General features: G+C 34.5%; 1 protein-coding gene across 1 annotated transcript in view; it reads left to right on the forward strand.

The window, feature by feature from the left end:
• LOC149780098 (axonemal central pair apparatus protein HYDIN-like) overlaps positions 1–19,212 on the forward strand; it is a 240,483-nt gene that overhangs the window by 202,222 nt on the left and 19,049 nt on the right. The window contains exons 74-83 of the mRNA XM_089936859.1: positions 1,176–1,388; positions 4,462–4,728; positions 5,623–5,847; positions 6,086–6,224; positions 7,245–7,410; positions 9,925–10,072; positions 11,893–12,103; positions 16,632–16,853; positions 17,508–17,677; positions 18,700–18,898. Coding sequence (XP_089792985.1) covers positions 1,176–1,388; positions 4,462–4,728; positions 5,623–5,847; positions 6,086–6,224; positions 7,245–7,410; positions 9,925–10,072; positions 11,893–12,103; positions 16,632–16,853; positions 17,508–17,677; positions 18,700–18,898 — 1,960 coding nt within the window. The remainder of the gene's footprint in view (positions 1–1,175; positions 1,389–4,461; positions 4,729–5,622; positions 5,848–6,085; positions 6,225–7,244; positions 7,411–9,924; positions 10,073–11,892; positions 12,104–16,631; positions 16,854–17,507; positions 17,678–18,699; positions 18,899–19,212) is intronic.

The raw sequence follows: 19,212 nt of genomic DNA on the forward strand, positions 1-19,212 counted from the left end.
AGTATGGATCTGACATCTTAAAATTCTTATTGCTACTCCTCCCAAATGGACAGCCATATTGGCTTGGGGTTGTCATGATTAGCCTTATTATACTATCTTGCTGGTCTTAAATAAAAATGGTTCTATCTGGGCATCCAATATAGCCTCCACAATGGCTATCTTGAAAATCTTTTTATTGCAAGTACAACTGAATGGATGATCATATCAAAATGGGATTTTCAGTAAATGATTTTTATGATGTCTTGTTTGCCCTGAATAAAAATGGTGATCATCTGATATCCAGTATGGCCACCACAGGATCCAGCTTGAAAATGTTGTTATTGCTACTCTTCCAGAACAGAAATTCATTATCTGCTTGGTATTTTCACCTGAAGTCTTCTTATGGTGTCCAGTTAATTGTAAATAAAAATTGTGCCAATCTGATATCCAATATGGTCACCATAGTGGCCATCATGAAAACCTTGTTACTACTCTTTCTAGCTGCAAAGTCAGATGGCAGCCATCCTGCAAATGTTGTTATGCATTCTGAATGGAAAATCCTGTCAACATGAGTTTTTACTGGAAGACTAATTGTGTCATATACTTGGTCCTGGATAAAACTGATGCTGATCTGACCTCAAATATGGCCATCACAATGAACACATTGAAAATCTTGTCACTAATTGTCCTGAATGGATCATTATATCAGTATGGTTGCCCAAGCCATTAATATTTAAAATCTTGTCAGAGATGGTTTCAACAATCAGTTAGAACAAAGAAATGGTCTTATCTTGAATTCATGGAGATTCTTATGGGGCAGTAGAGTACGACTCTTCAAGGGACTCTTTTTTGTAAATAAATTTTTGTTAAATATTTTTTTTTGTGTGAAGCAAATTATTAATCATAAACGTGTTTGTTACATTTTTGTATTGGATAAACCTGCTTGACAAGAATACTGTTTTGAAAATTAATCTGTTAAAATTTTGTGACTTATTATACTCGAAAATAAGTTACTAAAATTATGAAAGGATTAAGACAGACAAATTTAATTTTTTGACTGTAATCTACAGTAGGTTGCCTTAAGTTCTACCTTTATGTGTAGAAAAATGTAACATACTTACTTTATCATTTTCATTTAGACTGCTAAATTGCAACAAATTAACTTTCCTTTTACACATATGTTTATTTATCCACAGTGGCACCAAGACCACATCAGCAGGGATGACTCCAAGGCCTGCCAAGAAGAAAGTAGTGGAGACTGAACCAGAACCAGCTCACTCTGAAGTTCCTGACACAACTCGAAACTTTGAGTTATTTGTTAATGCTGTAGCTGACTACTGCAAGTGCAAGAGCAAGATTGAGTCCATTTACTTTAAAGACACTCTCATGTTCCAGACCCGAGTCTTTGAGTAAGTTTCTAATTGAGTCCATTCACTTTAAAGACAATCTCATGTTCCAGACCTGAGTCTTTGAGTAAGTTTCTAATTGAGTCCATTCACTTTAAAGACACTCTCATGTTCCAGACCCAAGTCTTTGAGTAAGTTTCAAATTGAGTCCATTCACTTTAAAGACACTCTCATGTTCCAGACCTGAGTCTTTGAGTAAATTTCTAATTGAGTCAATTCACTTTAAAATGTCTCATGTTCCAGACTCAATTTTTTGTGTATACTTTCTAGTAATTTCAACCTTTCTGTCCTGTTTATAGACTATCAGAGAATCTTATGTTATTTAGTGAAAGTCAATACAGTGAAATAGTGGGGTAAATTTTGAAAACACCGTGTCTTTTTTTTAACATTACAAAATGTAAAAGTCTGTTTTTAATAACATGTAGTGACAAGAACAAAGTTTTGATTGTTAATTTCAATTTTTAGCCTTCCATTTGGATATATTATTTTTTGTGTCTTAAAAGAATTTTAGACCTGAAGCCATTTTCGTAGTGTTTATCTTGTTTTATTTTCGTTGTTAGCTAGAGATTGGTAATCTTGAATGCAGCTAATTTGGATTGCATTTACTTCCCTTTAGTGTATAGAATGAATATGCTAATGAGACCACATTTGTTACCTAAGTGACCCAGCATGCAATCGTCATCCTTTTATAGATCCCATTTAACAGTTATGTCTTTAAAGCCATTTTCTGTTTAGTCTACCATATCCAGGTGTAGTGTACCTTTTGTGAGAAGGGTTCTGAATCAGATCCTTGTGGGTTTTGTTTCCTGTATTGTTACATTTGGTGCCAAGAAAAGGATGTCTCAGAATAGTTTGCTGATGCCATGACAATGATGTTAGTGACAAATGAATTAATTGTTCATACCATGACTAATAGAATCTGTGTTGGGGTTTGGACCGAGACAAGGAAATCCCAGTCAAGGGGTTATATTATTTGTCTCCTTACAAGGCTATTTTTCTCATCCAATTTTTTTCCAATTAAATTAAATTAACCGTGCACTTTTGCAATTTAGTAAGCAGATAGAAAACACAGTATTTATTAGATACTATTATTGCTTCTCACTCTTTTTAAAGGTCAACAGGTTTTATACTCTTTTACGATAATCTGAATAATTATGTATGTGGAATCTAGCTATATATACCGCTCTTAGAAAAAGAAATAGAATCATGAAAAAGTTATAATTTTTATGTGTTGGAAGTATTGTGCAATGAGCATCTTGAGCCAGGTGCTTCAATTGTTTCTCAAAATACTGTGCATTAAGTCAAATATGTTAATGAGGGCGAGGTGACTTATCGACCTAAGTACTCAACTTCTATGCAGGAGAAAATAGAAGCATACAAACGTTTGATATTATTACTGTATTATCACATTTAATCAGTGGATGTCATACAATAAGTAGTATAGTTGATATGGTTAAATTTGAACTTTCATTGGTTCTGATTTGGAAAATTTTCTATGGTAAGGAACAGTACAATACTGTGCAAATACAATAGGCCCACTGGGTACAGGTCTAACGAAGTGTTTAGTGACTGAGGAAATTTCTAATTCTTGACTTTCTTGGAAATTTATATTTTCTGTCCTGGAAATATCACAAGTGTTGCTATTACTAGCGCATTGGTATGCTAGATGGAAATTTTTGGTGGAATAGCATGTGGACTGATGAATGAACCACTCTGGTTAGTAAGTGCGGGAGTTTTCATTTGCAATCACTTTATTATGTTTGATTCAACTGTGGCAGATTGTGAGTGTTTGACAAAATTTGAAGAAACCAGTCTGACATAACACATTTCTGTTTTGGCCAACGTTACAGGAGCTCTTGAAAGAGTTGGGATTGTATAGCCAATGATGTGTATTGCCTGTGTGTCTGGAGGTCTTCAGAGAGTTGGGATTTGTATAGCCAATGATGCATATTGCCTGTGTGCCTGGAGTTCTATCAAATATGCTGTAGCTTGACTTTGATATATGTGTGTCTCAAAATGTTATGTATTATGTTATGTCAAAGTTGGTAAGACCTTAAGTTGCTATATGAATGAATTTCTTTTTGTTATATATCTATTGTTGTTGTTGTTGGATTTTATAACAGCTGTGTCATTCACAGCAGAGGACAACAGGGGTTTCTTCTTTTTAAAAGTAGTTCCTAGTGCATGGACACCATGACTGAGATGACCTGACTGAGATAAACAGTCTGAGATAGGAAAAGTAATGTTAGCATGGGTGAGAAAATGTTGTCCATGACTATTGAATTAACTGATGATGCCACAACATTGATGTCCATGAATTAGTTTGCTGATGCCATGACAAAGAAGTCAGTGACTTTTGGATTAATTGTTGATTCCATGACAAGATATCCTTGACAGTTGAATTGCTTGTTGATTCCATGACAAGGATATTCATGACTATTGAATTACTTGTTGATTCCATGACAAGGATATTCATGACTATTGAATTGCTTGTTGATTCCATGACAATGATATTCATGACTATTTAATTGTTGATTCCATGACAAGGATATTCATGACTATTGAATTACTTGTTGATTCCATGACAAGGATATTCATGACTATTGAATTACTTGTTGATTCCATGACAATGATATTCATGACTATTAAGTTACTTGTTGATTCCATGACAAGAATATTCATGACTATTGAATTACTTATTGATTCCATGACAATGATATTCATGACTATTGAATTACTTATTGATTCCATGACAAAAATATTCATGACTATTTAATTACTTGTTGATTCCATGACAATGATATTCATGACTATTGAATTACTTATTGATTCCATGACAAAAATATTCATGACTATTTAATTACTTGTTGATTCCATGACAATGATATTCATGACTATTGAATTACTTATTGATTCCATGACAAAAATATTCATGACTATTTAATTATTTGTTGATTCCATGACAATGATATTCATGACTATTAATTGCTGATGTCAAGACATGGATGTGTCTGACTAATGAATACAGTGTTGATACCTTGCCTTTGACAAATGAATGAAATGTTTCTTCCTCTAGGTTCACCCTAAGTAACAAAGGCTCAATCCAGATGGACTACAGCTGGCAAGTGGTAATGGAAAGTTTCATGCCTACAGTCCAAAGGGCTGTCACCTTCATCTCAGAAGGAGAGAGACCAGAGTCCAGAGTGGATGTTGTTGATACAACCTATGTACCTTTCTCCATCGAGCCAGAATTTGGTACAATTCCAGCTGGAAAAAAGGTCAATTTTATTGCAAAGTTTTCTCCACTTGATGCCAATGAATATGAAGGAAGACTGGTCTGCACGTAAGTTCTGAACTTGTTTTACTTGGACTGGATTTTAATTAAAGCTTGAGGTTTTCACTATTGTTACTTATTTCCAAATGATAACACATTTTTCCCATCTTGAAATGTGAGACTTAATGCCTGTGAATTTGAAGTTTTATTTATTTATTTGGAGACATTTTAAATATGGATTATATTTATTTTATGGAAAAATAGAACTTGATGTCTGTATTCCAAAAGTAGTTTTTCAACATTTTCTCTCAGAAACATAGAGCAGACTTTTTTCTTCCAAAGCAGGAATCTTTGATGAGAGAACTCATATAGCTAAGACATAAAAACAGGTATTAAGCGTTGCGTGGCATTCAGTTAAGATGCAACCTAGATGTTTAATGAACATTTCAGGTATTCCAAAACTATGCTTTACATGTCCAGATTTCAGTTCATCTGGTAACATAAAGCATCAAGTAATCTGATGTCATGGTATTTATGTCTTAAACTCTTGTTCTTTAGAGAAATTTTTGAAACTTTTTCAGTAATGCAGCATGTAATACACTGTAAGCAGGTTGTAGCAATATAATATTTAACCATTTCATATGCAGTTAAACTTTGATAATTTAAACCTCTGTTACTCAAAAACTTGACAATTTAAACCTCAGTTACTTGAATACTGGACAATTTAAGCCTCATTTTGTCAAATACTCTGCAAATACTCTGCATCAGTCAAATAACATGCTCAGTCCTGATGTAACACATTCTTATGTCAGCAACTTCAGAAAGTTATTGAAATATTGAACCGAAATTTTCTTCCACAGTGCTTTAAGTTTTTTGGAGGTTGTGCTATATGTTACATACATATGAGTACGTATTTAAAAGGGTCTTCTTACTGACCAGATGAATGGGTTCCTTGTGTTTTAGGGTTCCCAACCTAGAGAAGGGAGAGCAGGGGCCAGTAGTTGGTCTGAAGGGTAAGAGCCTTATGCCGTATTGCCATTTCGAATTGGAGGATTCAGACTACATTGCTAGTGCCCGTCGCAACCCAGAGATGAGGGGCCCTGGAGGGGCACCGCCTGGCACTACACTTGATCCCAACACCAAAGTCATTGAGTTTGAGTGTGTGGGTGTCAATGTTAAAACTGCAAAGTAAGTGCTCAATTTTTATATATTTGTGAAGTATTTCACTGTTTCAAATACGATGCAACAGTTTGTTTCTGCATAGAATTCCAGCATGTTTGTTTAATGTTGTATATGACATTGTGAAATAAATATGACAAATTTTTTTAGGCATGTTGATATCATAAATTTCCATTTTATTTGTAAGAGAAATATCAATGATCTTTCAGAAGAATAAAAACAAGCATGATTGTTGTTGTTGTTACAGGACCTTTTCTATTGTGAATCCCACAAACCAGATGTACAGTTTCCAGTGGGTCGCAGAAGATGAGTATGATCCCAAGAAACCTCCCTCTTTTACTTGTCTAACCCCTAAAGGGCAAGTTAAGAGTGGCAAGAAATTCAAGGTAAGTTGTCATGTATAGTATAATATAATATAATATAATATAATATAATATAATATAATATAATATAATATAATATATGAGATGATATATAATATAATATAATATAATATAATATAATATAATATAATATAATATAATATAATATAATATGTAACTGTAATATAGTAAAATATTATTATTATTATTATTATTATTACATATCTTTCCATCAGTTCAACACCTTTATGTGCATGTATGCATTTGCAAACCATCTACCATTTTTTGTTGAATGTTTAGTAAGAAAAATATTATGGATACTGTTTGAATATTATTGTTAGTAGAAGTACCCTGAATATATTTAGGTTGAGTGGCCTCTTCATTAAATCATCTTCCACTGACTTTAGAATGTCAGGAAAATATTTTTTATTGCAGTTCTTGCCAAAGACATGAAGTTTCAAAGATCTATGTTATTTTTTAATTTGTCTTGCTACTGTTACATATTTACTTGTACATAAAGCACACTGGGGATGTAAAGATACAGCCTTATTTTTCAGCAAGTATTTAATGCTCACCTGGGGTTGTACAAATACAGCAGTATGTACTGAGAAGTGTATTATGCACGCTGGGGATGCAAAGTTACAATGTGTATTTGGAAGTGTGTAATGCATACTGGGGCTGTAATGTTATAGCAGTATGTATCAGGAAGTGTATAATGCACACTTGTGATAACAGTACAGCAGTATGTATTGAATTGTGTATAATGCACACTGGGGATGTAATGATACAACCAGATGTATTGTGGAATATCTGTATTTCTTTATGGTTATACAGTATACATTGTATCAGTATCCATGTATGACAATACACACAAAGCAACCTTTCAATTTAAATTACTTATTTAATTTCATAAATTTGTAGATGCTTATAAGTTTTACAGAACTAAAATTTATTGACCAGTCTTGATAAATAAAAATGGCTTGCATATTCTTCATTAAATTCTCCTAAACAAAGTACTTTACATTATATTGCTGCTTTTTACAGATTACATTTGAGTATACCTCAAGCCAGCTAGACTTGGTAGAATCCTTCTGGAAGTTTGTCATTCCAGAGCAGAACATCGCAATACCATTCTTGCTGGTGGGCCAAGCTCGTGAACCAGATGTTGTCATGGATCGCTCACACATGAACTTTAAGGCTTTGCTGATTGGTAGGGGAAAATTGATGGCTTACTTGAAATAGACACTTTTTGATGCTAATGGTCATTGCATTGTAAATTAAATACTGGCAATAGAGTATGAGAGCTTATGGGATGGTTTGTTGTCCATTGTCCACTTGTAACACAAGTTTGTTATTATTTCTTCTCCAAAACTGTGAGCAGCATAACAGTGAATCTTCAAACATACACACACAAAGTTATTCAAGTGTATGTTTAGTGCTAAATGAAATTGGTGCAAATCAAATATCCACAGTATGTCCACCACAGATGGTGATATTGACATGGGGTTATAGCTGAAAGACTGTATGATGTCTAGTTGGTTCCAAATGAAAGAGTTACCAATCTGACAGATAACATTGACCTATATGGTAGCCATCTTGAAAATCCTGGTATAGGTGTTCCCCTTGAACAGAAAGTCAGTACAGTAGGGGCTTTGCACCAAAAGGCTTCTTATAATGTCTTGTTGGTCCAGAATGACAGTGATGCCGATCTAACCTCCAATGCGGCCACAATGGCAGCCATTTGAAAAGTTTATTCCTAATATAAATGGATGAATGGTCATATAAACATGGGGTTTTTACCAAAAGAATTATGATGTCTGGTTATTCCTAAATAAAAATAGTGCTGATTAATGGTGTGCATCTTGAAAATCTTGCTACACTACTCCTCTTGAAAGGGGTGGGGGGTCAAATCAGCATGAAAATTATATTGAAACACTATTAACTATATGTTGCTGATCCTAAATGAAAATAATAGGACCTCCCAAAACTTGAAAAATCTTTCAACAGCCTGTTGTCCGACACAAATGGCCATACCAACATTTAAAATAAAATAGAGGTCTTCTTTTGTACCTGTAGTAAACGATGCTTATCTAATCTACAAAATGTCTGCCCTTATTGCCATCTGGAAAATTTGTTTATGGCTGCTTCTCCTAAAACAGATGGTTTCATCAAGATAGGTATTTTACTTAAACACTGTTGTAACAATATGTAGCTGGTTCTGAATGTAAATGGTGTACATCTGACCTCCAACATGGCACCATAGTGGCCATTGTGAATGTAAATGGTGTACATCTGACCTCCAACATGGCACCATAGTGGCCATTTTGGATGTAAATGATGTACATCTGACCTCCAACATGGCACCATAGTGGCCATTTTGAATGTAAATGGTGTACATCTGACCTCCAACATGGCACCATAGTGGCCATTTTGAATGTAAATGGTGTACATCTGACCTCCAACATGGCACCATAGTGGCCATTTTGAATGTAAATGATGTACATCTGACCTCCAACATGGCACAATAGTGGCCATTTTGAATGTAAATGGTGTACATCTGACCTCCAACATGGCACCATAGTGGCCATTTTGAATGTAAATGATGTACATCTGACCTCCAACATGGCACCATAGTGGCCATTTTGAATGTAAATGGTGTACATCTGACCTCCAACATGGCACCATAGTGGCCATTTTGAATGTAAATGGTGTACATCTGACCTCCAACATGGCACCATAGTGGCCATTTTGAATGTAAATGATGTACATCTGACCTCCAACATGGCACCATAGTGGCCATTTTGAAAATCTTGTCACTAGGCCTCTTACATGAATAACAAGACTGACATGCTTCCTCTAAATACTTCTTGTATTATTTAATTGTACCTACATGATATCAGTGCCGACCGGACCACCACATCATTGCATCATTCTTCTACTACATTTAGATTATCAACACAGTTACTTGCACATATACATATAAATTTTGAAGAGACTTTATATTTAGTTGCATTCATAACTTTTATTCCAAAATATAATGCTAACAAATGTAACCAAACTTTGCATGTATTTACATGTTGACGTTGTCTGAGGCAAATGGTGTGATCTTTTATTCATGATAGTATGTTCAAAGTCAAAGATCGTGACAAAGAATTTGGTACTGCATATATCAGAATCTTGTCAACATGTTCCCTCAGACATAAGAAATTTTATTTTAACAAAGTTAGGATGTTGGATTTTCACAAGAATATCAAAGATAGTTTCAATATAAAGTGGTTTAAAAAAATAAATGGTATTATCTTGGATTCCTTTATATTCATTTTGGACAGTAGACCATCATTGCCCTCGAGGGACTCTTGCTAAATATAGTTCAACCTGTCCATAAACATTTGATATGGTGTCTTGTTTACATTTGATATGTATTGCTGTCTGTGCTATATATTGATAAATAAATTTTAAAAAATATCATTTGGAAATGTGTATTTATGTCAGGCATACAAGCATAAATTTGTCCAAATATTACAAACAAAGAACAATTTATTACTAAACATATATGGTGATTTCAAATTAGCATTCAGTAGATGAGTAATTGAAGATGCTTCCTTAATTTTGTTCCTAAATTTTATGTTGCTAATTGTCTAGAGAAAAATAATAATTTTCCTATACTCAACCACAATCTTAAAAAAACAGTGTGGCTTATCACATGGCGCTGTGTTATTTACAGGTCATGAAGCCAAAGAGTCGGTAAATCTGATTAACAATGAGGACCAGCCAATGTACTTCAGCTTCGTGGAGGACTCTTGTCACTCTGCTGGTTACTCAGCACACCTTTTTGTAGAGCCCATGAATGGCACTATCTCACCCAAGTCCAGGTAATGACATTTATTCTTACATCACAGGGCTTGTTTTTACCCACACTGTGATTGCAGAAAGTCTCAATATTTTTCTACACTGTCTATACATCCACATCTGTCCAGAACTGGGTTTAGTGCAATAGCAAATAAAAAAAGTACTGCAAATTCATTACTTTTCATGCAGTTCATTTTTGTGGATTTCATTATTGTTACAGACTGTGATTTTATAGCAGTAATACACAATGATCCCTCTATGGACTCAGTCGGTCTACTTCCTATTCCACAAATTTAAGTACGACAAAATTATCATTTTGATAGGTGAATAAACCACAAAAAGTTTCATGTAGAAAATAAATGAATTCACAGTCTTAAATATAGAGCCATGACATTTTACACACTTTAGCAGGATCATTAATAGATGACCTGATTAGATTTTTAGACCATGTTGTCCAGTGTTTAATTTTTTGTACAGGCACAGTTTTAACGTTTTGGATTTTCTATTTCTTATACCAAAAACCTTGTTTGTATAGTTATGCAAAAACCACTTGAGGTAGACAAGTTAAATTTGTAAATATTAACCTGATTTTGTATTCATGCCATAATAGGTAATATTTATAATTTCTTTTTGAAAGTTTTAAAATTGTTAGGACTTTTGGATCTGCATTGGGGCAAATATGTTTTGCAAATACAAGATCTATTTTGTTTTTCTTTTTTCTTTTTGTATAATTGATTTCTATATTGGTCGCTAACTACAATGCAGTTCAGAGAAGCCTTTAATGTTTAATGTGAAGTAGGTCAGGTTGTCTTATACTGGAGTTCATCATAAGCATAGCAACTATGTTTCCTGCAGAAACACATTCTGTTAGATTATGTTTTTAGTAAAATCACATAAATTGAAAAAGAATGCATATACTTTTTAATTCAGAAACCTTTATTTTGACTATAAATATATGCAACATATGATGCAAGAATATGGGAAAATATAATCCTGTATTATCTAAACTTTTTCTGTTTTTGTAGTAGGTTACATTTACACATTGTAAATCCCATATATTTAAGGATTGTTCAGCCATATATCATTTGCTAACTATATCAACAAAAAGTCTATGTACAGTACCATGCAAAATATTAATATGCTAAATATAATTTGACTGTCCTGGAGGCTACTCAGGTAGTATAATTTATATCTGTTGGGATGAGCTTGGCAGACATTGCTTAAATCTTAATATCATATTACCAATCCTGGCTTGTATGTGGGGGGAGCTTGACAGGCGAAAGCCAGCACAGTACACAGAAATATAAAGAACTGAAAATCTCTAGAAGAACTTAGGGAGGTTTCCAGCATGTTTTTATCACACCCTACTGCACCTGCAGTAAGACCAGCATGTTTTTGTTACACCCTACTGCACCTGCAGTAAGTCCAGCATGTTTTTATTACACCCTACTACACCTGCGGGAAGTCCAGCAGGTATACTTTATACAAATATACTTGGGAGCAGCCCAGCAGAATTATATATGTTACATGTTACATTAATGTACCTGTTGCAAGCTCAGCAGGTAGTCAAAGCAGTATTTACAACTTGGTTAGAGAAACATACCTATTCTTATTATAATCAGACTCCTGGTCATTGTCTGGATTGGGGTCAAAATTTCAAGGAATTTAATGTATAGAACAAATGAGAAAACAAATTGTTGATATTTTTAATGAGAGCTATTAACTTTGCCTGTGTAATCACTTTTTTTTGAAGTCTTTCAAATTTTTTGTGACCAATTTCAAAGTCAATATGAATTAAATGGATCTTCAAACTAACATGTGGTTTATTTTCTCCTAATTTCAGCATGCCAATAAATCTTTTCTTCACACCCAATTCTGACAAGGAGGTGAACTTTAATCTTGTGTGTAACATCAAGCGGAAGGTCCTGCCAGTAACCTTGAATGTGAAGGCTGAGGGATATTCCATGAATTGTACTCTACTGTGTGAGGACTCTGCTGGCAACAACATAGAGCTAGTTGAAAAAGGAGGACTGAACCAGATCAATTTTGGAGAAGTAAGTTACCAATGACAAGTTGCTGGAGTTCATATCTATATTTATGTTAGTGGAGCCATTGTGGCTCATTGGTTTGCATACCAGACATGATACCAGAAAGGTACAGTTTGAATCCTCTTCAGACCAGATAAGGTCAGCCACCATGGTGTGCCTCTGGGCAAGATTGTTTATTCCAATTGCTTTGGCATGACATACTGTTTCATGTGTTTATATGCAATGAAACACCAAATCAAACTTATGTTAGTAATAATGGTAGTTTACTGCCATTTCCACAAATGCATGGATATTTAGATTAAATACTTAAATGGAATAGGTCTTCAAATAAAGACATGTTTGACTTGACCACAATTTCTTCTTGGCTGGGTTGAATTCTGGTTGGGTCGAAAGGTAAAAAGTTATAATAGATACTCACATTGTTATACCCCTGTCTCTGTATATAGCAATCTTCTCATCTGTCTGTCCATTCTTGCATCTTGTCTTACATATCTTTTATGGATTATGAGACTTTAGTCATATTATGGTCATCATCTTATGATATACATACTGACAAATCTTAGTGCTTCCTTGGCATTATACAGGAGTTATTACACTTATGCAGGGGTTATTACACTTATGCAGGAGTTATTACACTTTTAAACTTACAGATGTATGCAATGTATGGCAGAATTTTACAAATGCAGCTACTCTTGCAGTTATAATTGTGACTTGGAACTTATTTGGATAATCTCCAGAAAATATGCATGTTGACAAATTATTTTACTCATTCTGTCTTCACTCATTTTTTAATATACAGTCAAACCCACTTATCTCGACCTCGGTTATCTCGACAACCCGCTTATGTCGAGCGTTTTGGTCCGGTCCCGAAAAAATTCTTCTTTGTTATGCTATTTTTTACCCGCTTATCTCGACCTCTGTTAAGTCGATAACCCGGTTATGTCGGGCATAAGTTTCGGTCCGAAGTAACGTGGACCCGCTTAATTCGACGAAATGCAACTTTTTAACGTCAATCTCACAGAAATTGTACAAGAAATAGTCAGCAAAAGCGATCGATTTTCAGGCACAATTTTGGTCCGTTACGGCAGTAGTCACATGTTTATTTCATATTCTTTCTATTTTTGGTTCGTAAGAGTAGCTTAATCGATTAGTTTATTAAGAATATATCATGTTCACTACATAAAATATTCAAGGATTCACAAAGACAAGAGTGTGTACAAATTACAATGTAACTTTATTTTATGAAAACACAAAAATATACGGTAAAATTACCTACACGTACATGTACAATAAACGCATACTATATATGAATAAAAAAATGAATACTTTTTTCATTTTGAATCTATACATCTATAAAACACACAAGTACATAAACATATCATAATGTGCACTACATTATTTTTGTAGAAAATATGAAGTAATATCAGTCTGCTTTTGTTTACTCCGGTGCTGATTTGTAACGAACGATTCAAAAGCACTTACGTTTTCATACATATGCTCGGCACCGTCGACACTTGCCACAAACAATTTCATTTTTTTTAATGCATTCAGCCATTTCACTGTAGCTTGGGATAGTGATAGGCTGATCATCATCATCATCATCATCATCTTGCTTGCATGATTGTATCTGCTTCGTTGTCACCGATTGGATTATTTCCTCATCAGTAAGTTCACCATAGGCATTGGCATCATCATCCACATGAACATAATTAGAAAATTCATCCCAAGCAATGCCTATGGAGTCCGCAATCTCATCAGCCATCGCTTCAAGACCTATTTCTGATTGAGGCTCTTTAATTTCTTGTGCAATTAAACACTGCTGGTGAAATTCTTCATCAGAAATTTCCGGAAAAATACAATGGAACCAGCAGTTTTGAATGGTTTTCGGCGATACACTGTTCCAAGCTGCACGGGCATACATGATGGCGTCTAGCAGAGTTGGTTTATAGGATCGCTTTTCCTCAACTGCAAGCAAATAATTGCAAACTAAAGCTTTCCGATAATGGATTTTAAAAGCCTGAATTATTCCTTGGTCGAGTGGCTGAAGCTTACTGGTAGCATTGGGAGGAAGAAAATACACTGTGATTGCTTGTAACCCTTCTACACGTGGGTGAGCACGGCAGTTGTCTATTATCAATGCGATCTTTCGTTTTTCAAACTGCAATAAAATAACCTTTGTATTTGATATCCTGCCGGTAAGTTCAAAGAATTAGTTTACTGCTCGCTACCGGATGTGTTTATTCACCACCTGCGCATCTATTTATTTGCCATCTGGAATCATAATTGATACAAACTCGCATTGATGCCTGCGGGGTAAGTAGTCTACTCAACATTAAGTTGCTTTAATAAATACTCTTTGTAACCCATGCTAGCGAAAGGAGTGTCATTTGCACTCACAGTCAATGTACATGTACATGTACATGTATTTTCAAAAACATTTATTGATCTTTATCTGCGAGATACTGTCATATATTAACCTGGATATAATACAATCTTGGTTATTTTGCACCTAACACCGCGTTATGCGTGAATGGCGGGTGCCTGAAAGCAATCGGTGGATGTTTCTCTCTCACTCTCTCGTTTGTGATTTTCTTTGATCCATTTTTCAATCTGATAACATATTCAAACCTCTGAGTACAACCAAACATGATTTGTTTTTCAATATTCACATCAATTATAAAAATGCGTCGTGTGTTATCTGACATAAGTGATGCACACTACAGTAATGGATGCATACGCTACATGTGATATAAGGAGTTCATAGATATATTTTTTCTTTAATAAATTACTTATGATGATAAAAAAGGAATAAATGATAACAACACCAGGTTAGTTCATTTCATTTTATTATCAATTAAGCGTTTTGTTTATTTTATTGTAACATGCAGTGGGAGGGGATTCCAGTAAACACCAGCAAGAGACAGGAGTAATGCTCAAGGACATTTTTAAAATTACCGGTTTTTATGAACCCGGATATCTCGGGACCCGGTTATGTCGACGATTTTTTTACACCCCCGACGTAATCGAGATAACCGGGTTTGACTGTATATGCCCATTATTTATTTTAGACTCACCTCAAGCATTGATTAGGGTAGGATGTAGAAGTGGTTTGAGTATATTTATGTTAGACAGTTGCTTACCATTCCTCTGTTTTAAGTTTTAACTCATGTTGCAATACATACTGAACTAAGCCATGGCAGTTAGCTCAGATTAGGGAGGTGTTGAAATGGAGACCTGCCATGATCTTAGATTCTATTGACCCAGATTTGTCTCTTGACCCAGATCATACACTGACAGATCACAGTATTTACTATTCCTTCTGTTTTGATTTTTAGTGACAGACAAATATCATCCATCCTTTCCAACCATCTGAGATAAATGGTATTTTAGTTGGAGAGAATAACTTTTACTTGTCCAATGATTGTAGATTTTTTTTATGCTTCAAATAGACTGCAGTCAAAGTAATAAAACTGGCATTCATGTGAAGATTTAATTTTCTAAAAATTATGAACACATCTTGTGATAACCTGGTAGATAAAACTCATTTAGAACCTTATTTACATTGCTGGATGGGAAATTGTTCAAAGGACTGGTGACTTTCTATGACCCTATCCAAATGTACAGGGGGACATAGCAATTAATTGTATGTTCATCAATTACCAGTCCATATGTCAGTCCATGTGTTCTTTTATTTTTCTCAAGCTATATATATGCCATATAATGGGTAAAAACAAAATGTTACATATAGTAGCTTCCTAGGTTCAAGGTCAAGGTCAGATTAACTGAACATATTATTTTACGTCTGCATGATAATTCAAGATACTTTAATCTGATTTTCATCAAGCTTCACAGGTAAACTTCACTTAGGCAGTGGCAGCTCCCTGTTGACTCTGAGGTTATGGGGTAAATGGTCAAGGTCACTAGTGCCAACATTATAGTTTTATCGGGATTATGCTCAGTAAGCCAAGTTTCTTAAATTCAGTGTTTATGAAACTTTTTTCATTGGTTGATTTCACCTGACCAGAGGCCCCTCCCTACTATTTTTGGGCCCAGAGCTCAAATGTCAAGGTCACTGAACATTTTGGGTTTCACATGATCAGAACACTTTTCTCAAGTTTCTACACCCAAGTTCATTTGAGGAAGGGTAGCTCCCAATTGAATCTATGATCAATAGATCAAAGATGAAGGCCACTAGGTGTCAGAATTACAAAAATTATGTTAATCATACATTTGTGATAGCTGTGGTTGGGTGGGGTGGGCAGTGATATTTCTGGTGGCTAATTTTAGTCTTACTGGTCCTGTAGTCTGGTGGAAATATCAGCGAGTTTTTAACACTTGTAGATGCTGATATATTGGTAAAGTTTACAGTGCCAGAGTTGGGTCTACATGGTTTGCAGTTTATTGAAGCCAATAAAAACTTGTGAATTTTTTCCTTGCCAAGGTCATTGTTCTTTTATCAGAATAATTAAATCTCATCACACCCATCTACAAACTGTAAGCTTATTGATATAATCTGAAATTTCTTATTCCCCAGGTTGAAGTGAATGAACAGCAGATTAGAAATTTGTATATCATCAATTCTGGAAAGTTTAACTTTGACTACTGCTGGGAGTTGAACACAGGTCCAAAACGCCAAGACATGATAACAATAAATCCTGCCCAAGGAGGAGTAATGTATGGAGAGAAGCAAAAATGTATCCTCACTTTCTGTCCACCCTGTAGAACAACACTCAAGGACTGTGAACTGTCTCTGAAGGTGAGAGTCAACATATTATTATATATTATTTTTTAAATCTATATTTACTCGCTTATAAGATGAGTCCAGCTGCAGACTGTACAAAGTCTGATCCAGATCTTGTGTCCCATAAAGCACTGGCAGATCTGGGTCTGTGCAGTTTGTTAGGAGTAATCAGTAGAACAAACAACATAGACCCTGATTTGCAGGATGCATAAAGTTAGCTCAGATCAGGAGCTTTTTTTTCTCTTCAGTTTAACTAAACTTATAAGCAAGTATAGACAGTAATTCGAAAGCATTCTTACAGCACTGAGATTTAGTGGCAGACATATACCTTGATTAAATAGATTTCTTTTAGAACCGTTTTATATATAAAAAAAACTGCATCATAGTAAATGTTTTTCTATACGTGAACATTCTCATCCAGGTGTACACCATCACAAAGTATGAAAATCAATTTGATAGGTATCTCATTGGTTGGACAGTCCAACTTGAAGAAGAGCAGGGCTTCTTGCAACCAAATCTTGTATCACATTTTTGTGACTATTACACTAAGCATATTATAAATGAAAATGTAATTTTTGCACAGATCAATATGGAAAGACTTTCTGATTTTAGTCTGATAAACACCCTGACTGCCACTGTTCCATCTAGGTTTATTTTCTCCCTTTTCAGATCTCACATGGGCCAACCTATCATATTGCCCTTCAAGGCCTTGGAGTCAGTCCTGGAATCCACTTCTCCTTCTTGTCATATAATTTTGGCAGCTGTTTTGTCTACCAAGCAGGCATGCCATCACTGAGTAAGAAACTCAGACTTACCAACAAGGACAAAAAGGAGATCAGGTAAAGTAAATTACACTAAAAGTACATGTGGAAATAGATACAATGAAACTCCACCATAACATGATGGTTTGGGTCCACAAAGTGTTATTGTGCTGTGTACCATATCATACAGTTAACTTAACAGAGGACAGTGTTGCATGTTTTTTCATCTTATATCTATGCAAGACCTGGCAAGGTGGGTGGCTGGGTGAAAAACTAAGACTTAAAGCAGTTACCATAACAGTTATTATTAATATATTTAATACTTATTTTATGGCAGACATCCATTAATTGTTACATCTATATACTCTCAGATTAGCTTATGAAATACTTTATTTTCGGAAATACAAAGGAATATACAAAGAAGACTGAATATCTTTACTGTTGATGGTTCAGTATTAATTGGATTAACAATTATCAGTTTTTTTAAGGAGCTAACATGTTTCAGAAATAAGCATGAAGCAGTGATGAGATTTTTTTTCCTTCAAGAATATGACACATCTGGCAAAATTATTAAATCAAACTCTTATTACGTTTGGCACCTGTGCTATGTAATGCGTTAAGAAATGGATGAAATTAATTGTAGAGTTTCATGAATTGCACCATAAGCATGCTATATCAAAATGTGTGTTATAACAAAACATGTTATAGCAGGGTTTAACTATATGATACCATTGAAAATTTATCAAATATTTTATATTAGATCAAAAATCTTAATTTTTTTAATGTATTACTGTGTCCTAAATGATCAAAACATGTCAAAAACTGGTAGCACCAACAATACAGTGATTGAATTTTGTTGTGTCTTAACTGTAAGTTATCTCTCAAATACTGTAATGCACACTTATGTTTACTTGCATTATTTAAACAGAAAACAGTAATTAGCATCAGAAATGTATCTGATATTTAGAGGTTGTCCAATGAGTGAGTCTAATGCCATTGGAAAGATTCAACAGGTGTTTAATAACAATTCACTAGAATGGAAACAAATAAAAACTGCTGATTTGGTTTTGGGAAATTTATAATATTATTTTCTTTTACAGTGTGGATTGCTTGTACACACCCACAAATCATCTCTTCCATGACTTTGAGGCAAATGTCATCCCACCTGGTCAGTTTATGGATGTGACCTTCACTTTCTATCCAAGAGAACCAATAAAATACAAAGAAATTGTCACCTTTGAAATCAATGGCTTGTCCAAACAAAACATTGAAATCACAGGCCAGGGCACAGAAATGAAGGTAACATTTTACACAAAAAGGTGTAAATGCATTAAAATGAGAGATGTAGATGTGTCTGTTGTTTGACTGATCCTACAGATTTGCATTTAAAAAAATTGTATTGTCTGTCTCGCATAATGAAACATAAGCATCATTTTACTGATAGCATTGTCATTGTTGGGACAGTATTATAGCAGCTTGTATATGCATCTCTGTGGTTACAAGGCTATTTTTAGCATCTTCTGTATGCGTTAGCAGAAGGTAAAGAGTTAAGTCAGTGTAATATAGTTTATGTGGTATGTTAGAAATCTGTTACTCCAGTCTTTTCTATATTT

Source organism: Sinohyriopsis cumingii, chromosome 16 (assembly GCF_028554795.1).
Source record: "Sinohyriopsis cumingii isolate HCF-2022 chromosome 16, ASM2855479v2, whole genome shotgun sequence".
Lineage (NCBI taxonomy): Eukaryota > Metazoa > Mollusca > Bivalvia > Unionida > Unionidae > Sinohyriopsis > Sinohyriopsis cumingii.